We start from the raw sequence: 13061 nt of genomic DNA, 5'->3' as shown, positions 1-13061 counted from the left end.
GTTCGATCTATGGCATTAAATTTATGGTGGCTCATTGAGGCATACAAGTCACACTTAATGGTTATGATTACCTATCATGTATCTAGTGCATTTCAAGTGTCTACATGTATTTTATCTCAGGGACACTTACAGTAGCCCAGTAATGTACACCGGTAATACCTTCATATTGGGACTGAAGCTGGGAGTATAAAGCCATGTATTGAGCTCCACACATTCCAGCTGTTGATTCACCTGTTTTACCACTATACCAGCTACAGTGGTGCTACAGTTATGAAGGAATAAACCTGCAAGTGCAGACTAGTCACCCTAAGTTTTTCTTCTCACACTTCCTTGCTGTAGAAATCATGCATTAGTAGATCACACAGACAAATTGGGTACCTCAGCACTTTGCCTTTGCCAGTACTGCACATGAAACACATTCTAAGTAATTTGCAAATAGTCTCTCACTAATCCTCATAGTACTGTGGAAAGCAGTTAGCTTTCCTAAAAACAATACTTAAAGCTCATGTGAACAAAGGGTGCTTCTTAAGACCACACAGTCTGAAAGCAGAACTGAGATTAGTTTTCTGCAGTTCTTGGTGGTCTAGACTTTGCAATCTTCCTTAGCGGGGAAGAGTACAGAGGAAATGTGTTTGTAAAATAAAGGAAACAGATTTCATGGGCAAGTTCCAGTGTTGTTACTAATTTAACTGCTCTCAACTTGAAATGGACAGAATGCTGGACTCACCGCCTGGTCCTGCAAGCAAATTTTTAGGTTCTCATGTTAACTGCAGTTGATGACCTGGATCAAGCCCAAAGTCCCCACAATGTGGGGATATGACTGGCAACTGGTAATTGCAGTGGAATGGTTGTTGTGCAGTTTCTTGAGTCCCTTTTATGGGCTCCCCAGACTGGTTTGTGGGGAGCCTGCCCTCCCTTATCCCTGCGCCAGTTGTGACATTAATCCACCATCAGTGCCAAAAGGAACTGCTTGCAGACCTTTGCTATGAGAAAAGTGAACTCTTGCCTCTTGCCTGATGAGTCTGGGAGGGAAGTTCAGTTACTTCTTGGCCCTGTCATCTTAAGTTCATGGCAAAATTTATGTAGCTGTATTGCAAGAAACCCTAATGAGACCAGGCAGAGCATTACTATAAACCAGCTATGGCTAGATAGCCAAAGCAGTTGCATAGAGAAGAAAAGTCACAAACGTAAGCTGCTTTTTGGCTCCTCTTGCCTATATTGGGCAGGAGCAGGGCTGTTCCTACTCCAGTTCACCACCCACATGAGCTGCCCTCTTCCCAGCCACTGTGATTGGCCAAATTGTGGGGCTAGGAGAAAGGCAACCCAGCTCATTCGCAGCCAGCCATTCTGTTCACCAGCAAAGCTCCAATGCCCCTGCCTGAGGCACACCCTAGTCATTATTGCTGTAGTGGTGTCCAAACTTTTTCCAAAGAGGGCCAGATTTGATGAAGTCAAGGGCCGTGAGGGCTGACCAAAGGGCCAACCAAAGTTGTTAACCTTTTTTTAGGATTGAATAGGATCGAGGTTGTTGAGCTTCTTTAATATTATTTTACCCCAAAGTTGTTGAGCATTTTTTAGGGTGTTACCTCAGGAGATAAACTGCCACAAGGGCTGGATTAAACCGACCACCAGTGGGCCGGATTAGGCCCCTCAGACGGACTTCAGACATGCCTGCTGTAGAACAATTGCAGTTGTAAAAAGGAGAGTAGGGGTGTTTGTTTAACTTTACTCGTGTCCAAACCAAAATATTAGTAAACTGTTATGAGTGTGCCATACAGGTGTCAGGATATCAGATATTTAGGACTCTCACATGCTTCAAGGAAATACTGAAACGAAACCATCAGCCGAGGCAACAAGGCTTGGGAATTGAGAGATGAGAAGCTGAATCAGTTAGTATGGAAGCAGAGGACCAGATAAGATTTAAAATATTAATAGAAACAAACAGCATGTTGGGTGCTTCCCACAGAAAGAAGCGAGGGGGAGGGAAATCATGCTTGCAAGGTTTCCAACAGCAACAGAGGAGAACAGAAGCTTGAATAATCCGAGAGCAGTGAAGGACACTTTGCCAGATGTCGTCTTTTCATAAGCATTTTTAAAAATACATTGCCATCTATAAATAAAGGTTTCCATACCTAGATAACCTTTTCTGATTATGTGTACACTTTTTAGCTGTTGCTTTGTATTTTCAAAAGACCATGTTCTGTATAATACCTCTGTTTTTATTCCAGACCAGGAGATAAGAAAAATATTGCATGGAAGATCTTGCCAAAGAAACCCTGTAAAAACCTGATGAACACTCTAAATAACTTGTATCAGCAGCTAGCAGAATGTAAGTGGGGAAAATATGCAGTGGCTTGTTGTAGGCGTTCATGCTTTAAGATGGTTAAGCTGTTGTGCTACTTAGCAGGAGTGGACTTCAGGGAATCCAGTGAAAAAGCTGTTTTTGAAGAGGGGGAAAAACATATGGTGTGCCTTATTCTATGCAGATGGAACAGATAGTGATTTCAGTTTAGTGCTCAGCCAGCCATCCTTGCCTAGAGGAACTCAGACAAAACCACAATAGGTTTTTCATTACAGTATTTTGAAATCTTGCAATGATTTTTGACAAAATTAGACTAAGAGACTTGTGGCATCTTAAATGCTAAACAGATCATTGTGCCATAATAAATCTATTAGTCTTTAAAGTCCCACAAAAGTCTTTTACAGCACAAACAACAAACACGGCTACCTCTCTGGAACTTTTGTGAATTGCTCTTTAATAGGTTGCATAAATGTTATATATTTGAAAAGTTGGGCTTGTTAAAATGTCCAGGTTTGAAAATCAAATTAAAATTATTTACAAAAATTAAAAATGTCATGTGCCTGACACTCCCTGTACTCTATCAAGTGAACTTAGGACTGGAGGGAGGACCTTCGCAGTAAATCGTTATCTCAGCTGTGGAAAAGGTTCCCCAGAGAGGCTCACCTGGCGCCTTCTCTATGGTCTTTTAGGCACCTTTTAGTCACCCAGCTATTTAAATTGTGCTTTAAACACACTCTGCTTTATGCTACCTCTGCTACAATGAACATTTTTCCTGCTTTATATTTTATTTTTTGTTTCATATTTATTGATAAACATGAATAAATGCATTTAGAAAGCCAGTCTGGTGTACTGGTCAAATTGCTGGACTAGTACCAGAGGGACCACATTTGAAATCCCTATTCAGCTGTGAAGCTCCCTGGGTGACCTTGGGCCAGTTGATATCTGTCAGCCTGACCTACCTCACAGGGACAATGTGGTGATAAAATTGGGAGAGGAGAGAAACATGTACCCAGTTTTTGTTGTTTTGGAGGAACCATAACATATTGATGTAATTAATAGATAAGTTCATAAGATTTGTTAGACTCTTGCTCAGAGCAGCAGGTATCTGCAGTGGTTTCTTTTATTAAAAATGTTATTTCTCTTGAGCCCTTTATTATTCCACTGAGGCGATGTAAGTGTGCACCAAGAGCCACATGCAAATTCCACTGAAATAACCAGGAGTCACACAGGAGCAGTCCATGGCAGATTTCACCCTGGGGCTTAAGCTATATCACTAACTGATGTATGCATTTCAAAAGCTTACATAAATTGTCTTTTTCTGTGTGCATATCACTGTGTTTTCACCCAGACTAATTCTGTCATAGTTTCCATAGCGACGCCTTTTCTGCAAAAAGTAAATGTGCTTGTCTGAGTCTTTTGTCTATCTTAGAGACTAGTGATTTGCATCCTCTGCCGTAGCTAATAGCTGTATCCCGCTATTTAAACCAGATCTAGGGAACTAGTGATGAGGCCACCAGTAAGATGGGATATTAGTATTGCCAAACCTCCCTCCTAGTTGCTCTGCATTCCCTACCTCATGCTTGCTTCCTTCTGCTTTCCCAGCCTCTCTTAGTACCATTGGTTGATGTGCTCTGATGTTAGGGTGGGCCATGTTAGCCTGGCAGCTGTTCTGATGTCACAGAGAGGCTTGCCAGACAGGCAGTGTAAGTGTTTGGTAGTCATTGAGGATGGTAGGATATGCATTCTTTGGTGTGTCAGTGCTTGAAGCAAAATTAAACTTGCCTCCATTTGTGACAGTATGCTACAGGCTTCTGAATAACACATTGAGGATGCAAATAAGTTTATTGGTCTGGAAACATCTTGACAGAAAGGAACAGGCAATGTTTGCCACTTATAAGTAGCATAAGTAACTTAGCAAGGTGGGATAATGAAGTAAGCCCTGTGGAGCAGAAAGGAAATGCTAACTGAATACTGGGAACGTTTTCATATTTCATCCTTACTTTTATTCACAGTGCAGCAAAGGCCAAGAGATGATGCACTGATGGAGCTGGCTATGAATGACTATGATTTCCATTCAGGGGAGAAGCTGCATCTGTTAGATGTGGAAATCCAGGAGGCGTTTCTCTGTTTCATGGCCTCTATCCTAAAAGGTTACAGGTCATATCTAAGACCCATTACCCAAGCACCTTCTGAAACAGCAACAGATGCAAGTTCCCTATTTGAGCTGCAAGGTAAGGGAGCAGACTGTTATACCTTCCTCCAGTTTGTAGCTTGGTTAAAATGACTGGCAAGGGGGAGGCTGTAAAGGGATTGCATCCAACTAAGTTTTACTCAGAGTAGACCCATTGAAAATAACACTTAGTTGAATTGCAGGTGTTTAAACAGGTTGGATGGCCTTATGTCCCAGATTCTTTAGCTATGATTACTGCATTGTAGAGGGTTGGGCTAGATGCTCCTTCCAGTCCCATAATTCTATGATTCTATGAATGCATACCTGTCTGTTTTAGGCCCAGGCAGTATTTTAGTATCTTCTTGCAGTTCATTTCTGCATGGGATTTCTACCATGGTTTCACCTGGGCTTAAGTACTTAAGCTTTAGGCTAAATTCAGTGTCTAGTTTTTGGAGGTTTTTCAACATGACATTTAGACTTTGAGTTTCTTTCACCTTTGTGGCTCCTGATGATGGTAGCGGGACCCCATATGGAATGTTGATTTTATTTCCTTTTATATGTTCTTTGCTTTCCCTGCCAACCATGTTTATACCATCAAATGTTGGGTTTCCGTTTTAACTTTATAGGGTTCTTAAAAAGCCGTGACCGTTCACATCAGAAGTTTTACACTATGATGACCAAGACACAAATGTTCATTCGCTTCATTGAAGAATGCTCCTTTGTCAGTGATAAAGATGCAAGTCTTGCATTTTTTGATGACTGTGTAAATAAAGTAAGTGTGGCTGACATACTTCTCCGTTGAACAATGTCTGACAACACACACTCTGCAAACATAGGTTTTGGCAACTCTAGGTAATTTAGAGTGGCTCTCATGGCCCCACACTGCCCACTGTTGCTGATGGGAGTTGTTGATCAGCAACATTTGGAGAGCACGATGTTGGCAAAGACTGATCTAATTGGTTCTGATACCAAAGATTTTATTAAATCTGTCAGTGTCCACATAGTTGACATCTTCGCAGCTGACACTCAGTCTGGCACTAATGTGCCCTTTAAATTTCTGAAAACTGCAGAACATTCTGAAGATGACTTTTGTTGTTGTTTTTTGCAAGTGTACCCTTGACTTAATTGTTGCAACATAAAGTGCATGTCACACACCTGAGAGAAATTCAGCAACTATGGATATCGGCCATCTCTTTCCTGTCATATGCTAGAAAGATAATTTATTTAATAAAATTAAATAATTTATTTAATAAAAAGCTCAAGTGCCATTTTATTGATAACAGACAATTCTGCTGCAAGCAGGGGGAGAAAAGCTCCTCGGCAGAAGGTAGCCTTCCCTGACATAGGATCCTGTGAAGAAATTGGGTTTCTACAAAGGGAGCAGTGGTTTGTTCAGCAGTAGGTTTTGCTATACAGAGCAAGGAAACAGGACTAGCTTGGTTAAGTATGTTCACTGTGTGTCATGCCAATGTATTTATTACATAAACACACACACTGAAACATGCTTAACCAAGCTAATCCTGTTTCCTTGCTCTGCATATAGCATAAAATGAGCCGCTGAAAAATATCACTTTTTGTGAGAAGCTGACTGCTGGAATCACTTTCAAGATAAACCAGGCATGATAATATTCTATGAAAGGGATACGACTTGAAAGCCTTTGAAAGCAGTATGCTGAAAACAACCCTCTCATCTTTATACTGAATTGGTAAATTTCTTCAAACAAATTCCAAGATGCAGCCTTTTTCTTTTCTTTCTCTTTTTTCAAAGAGACTGAAGGTGGGGGAATTGCAAGCAATGACAGTAAATCATGGGAAACATTATCTAAATGTTTCATAAAATTTATATACCGCTTGATTGTAAAAACCCTAATGTTACTGTATCATTGGCAACTGTTTTTTCTACACACCATTGTATGAACAATGCTCTGCTTCCAAAGCGTGAACATACATTGTACTTGAGATAAAATATATTTTAAAACTATTTTATGCAGGTAGATATGGATAGGACTGGTGACACGCGGCTTATAGAACTGGATGAATCATACAAGAGTGAACACACGGTTTTCATAACTCCCCTGGAGATCCCCCACCTTCCCAATGGAGAAGAGGTTCCATCACAGTACAGGTAACCCTTTGGAATGTGGCAAGAATCCTGACAAAATGCTGGTCCCTAAGTTGTGCTGGCTGCAAAGTATTTTGTGTGTCAAACTTGCTGTACCAGTAAAGGGTAATAGCTGTACCTGGCCTAAACAATTTATATCTATCTATCTCACCCACCATCCACTCCCCAGATTGAACACCGGACCTTTGCTTATTTTGGCAACCACCAATTGGTGGTTGGTGGGTTTGTTTGTTTATTTTGGTCTTCTTGAAAGTCTTTTTTTAAAAAAATCCAGAAATCTAATTTTCTCTTTCAAATGAGTTTGCAGGTTGATATTGATTTTTATGGGCTTCTGCTCTTTCTTTGTTCGTTAGAAACTAAATAAGCTTTTCAGACGTTGATTACATAAATGCAGTCAATACTAATGAAGTTGTCATTCTAAGTGAATAGCAAACTAAAAAATAAAATAAAATCATTAGTTAAATACTCAGCCTTAAGTAAGTATATAGATCTCTGCTCAGGAAAGAGTTTTCCTGAAGGGTCATACAGAGAAGAGGGGGCCCAAGTTAACCTGTCATTTAGTCCATTTGTCACAAACGGCAATTTCATAGTTTGATCGCAGAGCACATGCTTAGTGTGCAAAAAGTTCTATCTCCAAGGACCAGGCAACACATGACTGGAAAGATCCTTCTCTGCCTAAGACACACACGCCCTAGAGACCCACAGCCAGTAAGAGTAATGGCCATAGCCCAGATTCAGTACCAGGCAACTTTGTAAGTCCCTCCCCTCATCCCTCCCCATCTCTTTGTTGTCTCAATTATGAAGATGGGCAGCAATTTTCAGAGGGCCAAATTTGGTCAGTTACTGAAGCATTATATGCTGATTCTGCTCAATAAATAAATGCTTGAAGGATGTATTTCTCTTTCTGTCCATTCCGCCCCCCTCCCCCCCCCCGGTCAGGGTTTTTACTTGAAAAAACAAAGAAAGTACAGCAAGCTTGTGTGTTCTCTATTTAGTTTCTTACTCCTATAATAGAACTGTAACCCTTGGAAATATCAGTTGTAGTCAGAAGGAACCCAAAGCAGCATCATGGCCCAGAGCCCTCTTTATAGTGTGGGGAATAAGTAAATATAATAAAATGGCATCTCCTTTCTTTTTCAGTTATAGTGGATTTCCTGTGCTGCAGCAAGATCTGTTTGAGCGGCCTAAGGCACTCCTGACATTACAGAACAGCAGATTGTCTTCAAAAGCCAGCAGTCCCAACAGCCCATTGCCAATGTTCAGGAGAACAAAACAGGTACTTAGTAAGCATGCGGCACCCTTCGGTGTTCTGTGTTTCCTGGTTTCACTGTTTCTCCCAAGGAGCTTACTGCAGTGCTTTTTACAGTCTCTTCAAACTTTGGGCAAGTTACAGCGAATCACTATTGGCTGCCATGGACAGTGGAGAGAGTACAGTTAATTCATTCATTTCCATTTATTAAATATGTATACTGCCCTTCATCCATAGATCTCAGGGCGGTTCACAACATAAAATTACAATATAAAACACATAATGAAAGTAAGAACAAAAACAAGCCAATAAAAAGATAGCATTTCCGCTGTTGTTTGGAACAGGCTGCAGCAAGAGTTCTTGAATACCCACACAGAGGTCAGTGTATAATTTACCTCAAATAAATGCTTTCCAGTATAATTTTAAATGGGAAAGAACAAGGTTTGTTTGTTTTTACGGTAATGTTACTTTACTTTTTAGATCAGCCTTGGGAGGCAGGGACAGGGTCCCCAAATGCTGCCGGAACACAACTCCCATCATCCCTGACCGCTGGTCCTAGGGACGATGGCAGCTGTAGTCCAGCATCATATTGGGATACCCACCCACTCTAACATTGGGCTGAGGTTCGGCTTGTGGGCTTCCCAGAGGTATCTGGTTGACCATTGTGAGAACAGGACAAGATGGGCCTTTGGCCTGATCCATCCGGGCTCTTCTTATGTTCTTATGCACAGCCTCTTCCTCACTCCCAACCCAACAAGCTGTCCAGCCACATATGTAACAAGCTTCTGCCCTTTGGGACTTTGAACTAGATTATCTCTTAAGCAGCAGTTTCCCCATACTTCATCGTGAGCTGCTTTTGAGAGAAACTCAGGAAATTTAAAGAGCAGGTTAAAGTGCTTTGTAAATTGTTTACATTGAAGAGTTAAAGAGGCAGACATCCCAGCAACACCACTGTAATGAAAATAAGTGCAGGCATTGTGTAAAATTGGGTTACGTTATGGGATGTATTCTCATAGCAATGGGCTTTTGAAAAGAAAAAGAAGTAAAAGGAGTCGCAGCTTTGTGGCAGTCCAGAAATGCACATTTGTGTGTTATTTGGGAATAATTTATTCCAGCTTCTGGGTGCTCTATGAACCTCTGCTTGTCAATGATAGGAACTTAGTTTGAGTGCCTATACTGAATTGTAACGAGGATCTCAGCCTCCCTAGGGACTCCATGCTATAATCTCACATTTCTTTTTTCTTTCCCTCTGCTATCCACAGCAGCTGTTGCGCAGAAGTGCTTGTGGGTAGAATTAGGCATAATAAACCACTTTTAAAACAACATTTCCTCACAGTTTGTATCTTTCTTTCATAGTATGTTTTATCAGATAACCTTCCTCTGTCCTTCTGAACAATATTTTTCCATTTTCTTCTGCTCCTCACCTTCCTTGCTGGTTTTATTTAGTCACTATTACTAGCAACAAACCACAATTATGGTATTTGGAGCATTTGTCAATCTAACTGTCTAGTTTTGTTTTAAATTGCTTTGAATCATTTTCATCTATTTTATGTGTACTGTAAATCATATTGAGATAATAGTTTGGAAGGTGGCTACTAAATTATCTGCAGTCTGATTAGAAACAAACCAAAATTCTGGTATTTGGGGGACTTAATCCATCAAGTAGCTGGTGACTAACCCATTAATAATTTTCAATCACCTTGGCCCAGGGCAAGTTACAACATTTTAAAATACAATTACAAAAAAGCACCACCACAAAAAAATAAAATCCAATAAAAAGTAACAAAATTCATACAATGCTTATATCAGATTTAGATTTCCAGTCTTTCTGCATTAGTAATCTTCAAGGCTGCTTTCTAAAAAGAGTTTCTTTTCCCATCTCACAGGATTATCCAGTAAGACACCCTTTCATACCATTTTCAAGTCCAACTATTGAGCAGAAGTGGGCTTTCAAAATGGTGGGAAGGACAAGGCTGGCCTCAGTTAGAAATTGGGCATTTAGTGTCCCCAGTCCCATGCTGGGGAATACTTTTCCAACAGAGATCGGCAGGTACCCCCCCCCCTTCAGTTTCAGGCGTCTGAAACTAGCCTATGAAACCAGCCTTTAAAAACATTTTGATTAGCCTGTCATTTTAATGATTATTTTTTACTGTTTGTAGGTTGTTGTACTGTTTGTAAAGTTATATTTTATACATATATTGCTACACACCCTTTGCAATATTTTATGAGATGGCAGTATATGAATAAATAAGAACTGCAGAGTTAGACATGAAGCAGATAATCACGGGCTTCTTCCTTGTATGGGAGGCATCTCCTTTGTTATTGGTGTCTGCAACCTGCTGGAAACAGGTTTAATATCTAATTTGGATAGTTAAGTCATTTAACCTTGTTTACCTCTTGTTCTTGTGAGCGCTGTTTGGCATGTAAAAATACAGTGATATGCCCAACTCATGCTTTAACTAATGAAAATTCTTTTGAGCACCTGCTGGTTGTACAGCAAGGGTAATGACCGAGTTATCCCAGTAATTATTTTTCTACTGTGCTGCTCTTGTTCAACATTCAGATAATGACACCTTGACTTTTATTATCTATCTATCTATCTTGTGGTTTGAGCAACCATTTAAGGAGCTTATTTTCCCCTCTAATGCACTCCACGTTCTGTTGCATTTCAGATGAATATGTATGTTCTGTTGCGGTGGTGCTGGCATGCTGTCACCCTCAAATGATTCCACCAGATAATAGTTTGCATTTCAAACAAATTAAGTGTATTAGTCATCCTTGTGTCTTCTCAGTTATGAACTAGAAACACCAGTTTTCTGATTTTAGAAATGAAGCAACAGTGGAATTAATGAGGGTGTCAGAGCTCACCAACCAGGCATAGCCTTTGCTGAATTAGGCCACCAAATCCTGCACACCAGGAGATAAGCAGGCTGCAGAAGCCAAAGTAAAACATAGTACTGAACACCTTCTTCCAGGAAACCCACAGGTTTGGTGAGCAATTGAGCCAGCATAGGCCCATAATAGCTTGTCTTCAGTCTGAAGACTAAGATGTAGAAGAACCAGACTGGATCCGTGGCTCGATTATCTGATATAGGTTTTTTTAATTTAAAAAAATTAGCCACCACAGACTGATGATTTGATTGGCATATCAGTGGTGGCTCCACTTTTTGGAATGCTCTCAGGTAGGCCTGGCACCGTCATTGTCTGTTTTTAGGTGCCAGGCCAAAATGTTCTTGTTCTCCTAGGCTTTTGGATCTAAATTTTCTGCTTATCATTTAGTTGAGCGGGGCTGAGTTGGATTTGCTCTTTTAAATACATTAATGTTGGGTGTGGTTTTTTATGCTTGTTTTTGATATTTTTTATAAGTGGCTTTAAGTTCCCTTTTCTGAAAAAAGTGAGTAATAAATATAAACCCACTTCCCTAGCACTATAGTCCTGATCCAATTTGCACTCACCTCCCCCTAGCAGCTGTATTTAAGCTTAGAAGAAAACACTGGGAGACCTGATCACAGATCCCTTGTGTATCATCTAATTTATTCCTGAGGCTCTCTGTGACCACGTGAAAAGCTGCTAGTTGTTTGTATTGCCAGACAACCACTGAGTCTCGCAGACCAACTGAATTCGTTCCACAATTTTGTGGCCTCCAGCGAAGAGTGTGCAGCAGTCGATAGTTGCAGAGCTGTTACTGAAATAATTCAAGTGAGGATCTGCCTCATGCTTATATCCCTTCTGTGGATGTGAAGAGGATTTTAAAAAGTGTAACATACCTAAAACACAATATTTTCAATGTGTCTTTGCAGGAAATCAAGTCGGCCCACAAGATAGCCAAGAGGTATTCCTCCATCCCTCAGATGTGGTCTAGGTGCTTGCTGCGCCACTGCTATGGCCTCTGGTTTATCTGCCTTCCTGCCTATGTCAAGGTGTGCCATTCCAAAGTGAGGGCTTTGAGGACAGCCTATGATGTGCTGCGGAAAATGCACTCGAAAAAGATTGATCCACCTGACGAGGTAAAAGGCCTGTGGGATGGTAGGGGGGAGTTGAGGATGAAGGAAAGGCTCAGAATGGGGTTGGAGAGGTTCTTGTGGGAGCTGAGGAATCCCTAATATGGGTCTCTTCAGGCCACATCTGCACTGCTGCAAGTTCCTCTAGGTTTTTAGGGTTCTCTATGAGACCCCAAGCCTTTTCCTTTATAGAGGTCTCTCCAGTGTCTAGGTTAGATGGGATCCTGACATAAATGGATGTCTTTTCTGAAATATGATGATGGCCCTAAGTTAGCAAGTTTCTTGAGAATGAATTTGTATTGTGCTTTTATTATCTTTTGTTGGCAGCCGCCCAGAGTGGCTGGGACAACCCAGTCAGATGGGCGGCATATAAATAATGCATTATTATTATTATTATTATTATTATTATTATTATTATTATTTTATCTGACAAGGAGAATCTTGGTTTTTTTCAGGTATGCTACCGGTTGTTGATGCAGTTATGTGGACAATATGGCCAGCCTGTGCTAGCAGTGAGAGTCCTTTTTGAAATGAAAAAAGCTGGAGTTGACCCCAATGCCATTACATATGGTTATTATAATAAGGTAAATGTTTGTTAATTATTTGAAAGCCTTGCATTTTAGTACTGGAAAAATAATGTTTAGTAAAGATAGTTAATGATCAATTGGCCAATGTCTGATTTCAGCAAACTATAGTATATGCAGTACTTTTTTCCTGGGGGGATGCAGGAGTACGCATACCCCTAAACATTTTGTGAATCTATGTTTGGCCTCATTGAGGGGCAGTGTTTCAATATGAGTAGGAAAGTGAGAAAAAATGCACAGAGTATATGTATGCATGACTACAGACATGGTTTGGATTTTTATCCATCTGTTCTCTTTTTTTAACACAGTTCTCAGAGTGGTTTAACAAACAATGTCTCTTGAAAATGGTAGATCCATGGGGGAAATGGAGGTCACCTAATAATTCTCAGCACTCTTAACGAACTACCGTTTCCAGAATTCTTAGGAGGAAGCTGTGGCTATTTAAAGTGGCACAATACTGATTTAAATGTATAGTGCAGGTGGTCTTGCCCAGAATGAGACCAGGGAAACCCAGGTCTCAAAATCCTTTTTAGCCATGACATTTTTGGAACAAGTTGATCATTGGATTGTTTTAATATAGAATGGGATAACTGAAAGTGCACTACTCCAAGATCCTTAGGCTGTGTGATTTAA

At 40.5% G+C, this 13061-nt stretch overlaps 1 protein-coding gene across 3 annotated transcripts in view; it reads left to right on the top strand.

The window, feature by feature from the left end:
* Window positions 1-13061, top strand: part of DENND4A (DENN domain containing 4A) — a 62312-nt gene that overhangs the window by 27364 nt on the left and 21887 nt on the right. For all 3 annotated transcript variants that reach the window (XM_035131081.3, XM_035131080.3, XM_088656474.1), the window contains 7 exons: window positions 2229-2329; window positions 4315-4533; window positions 5099-5244; window positions 6464-6597; window positions 7735-7870; window positions 11644-11850; window positions 12300-12428. In XM_035131081.3, the coding sequence (XP_034986972.2) occupies window positions 2229-2329; window positions 4315-4533; window positions 5099-5244; window positions 6464-6597; window positions 7735-7870; window positions 11644-11850; window positions 12300-12428 (1072 nt within the window). The remainder of the gene's footprint in view (window positions 1-2228; window positions 2330-4314; window positions 4534-5098; window positions 5245-6463; window positions 6598-7734; window positions 7871-11643; window positions 11851-12299; window positions 12429-13061) is intronic.

This window comes from Zootoca vivipara, chromosome 13 (assembly GCF_965207765.1).
Source record: "Zootoca vivipara chromosome 13, rZooViv2.hap1.1, whole genome shotgun sequence".
In the NCBI taxonomy this organism is placed as follows: domain Eukaryota; kingdom Metazoa; phylum Chordata; class Lepidosauria; order Squamata; family Lacertidae; genus Zootoca; species Zootoca vivipara.
The sequence above is the reverse complement of the archived record's forward strand: the minus strand, read 5'-3'. Positions and strand labels throughout refer to the sequence as shown.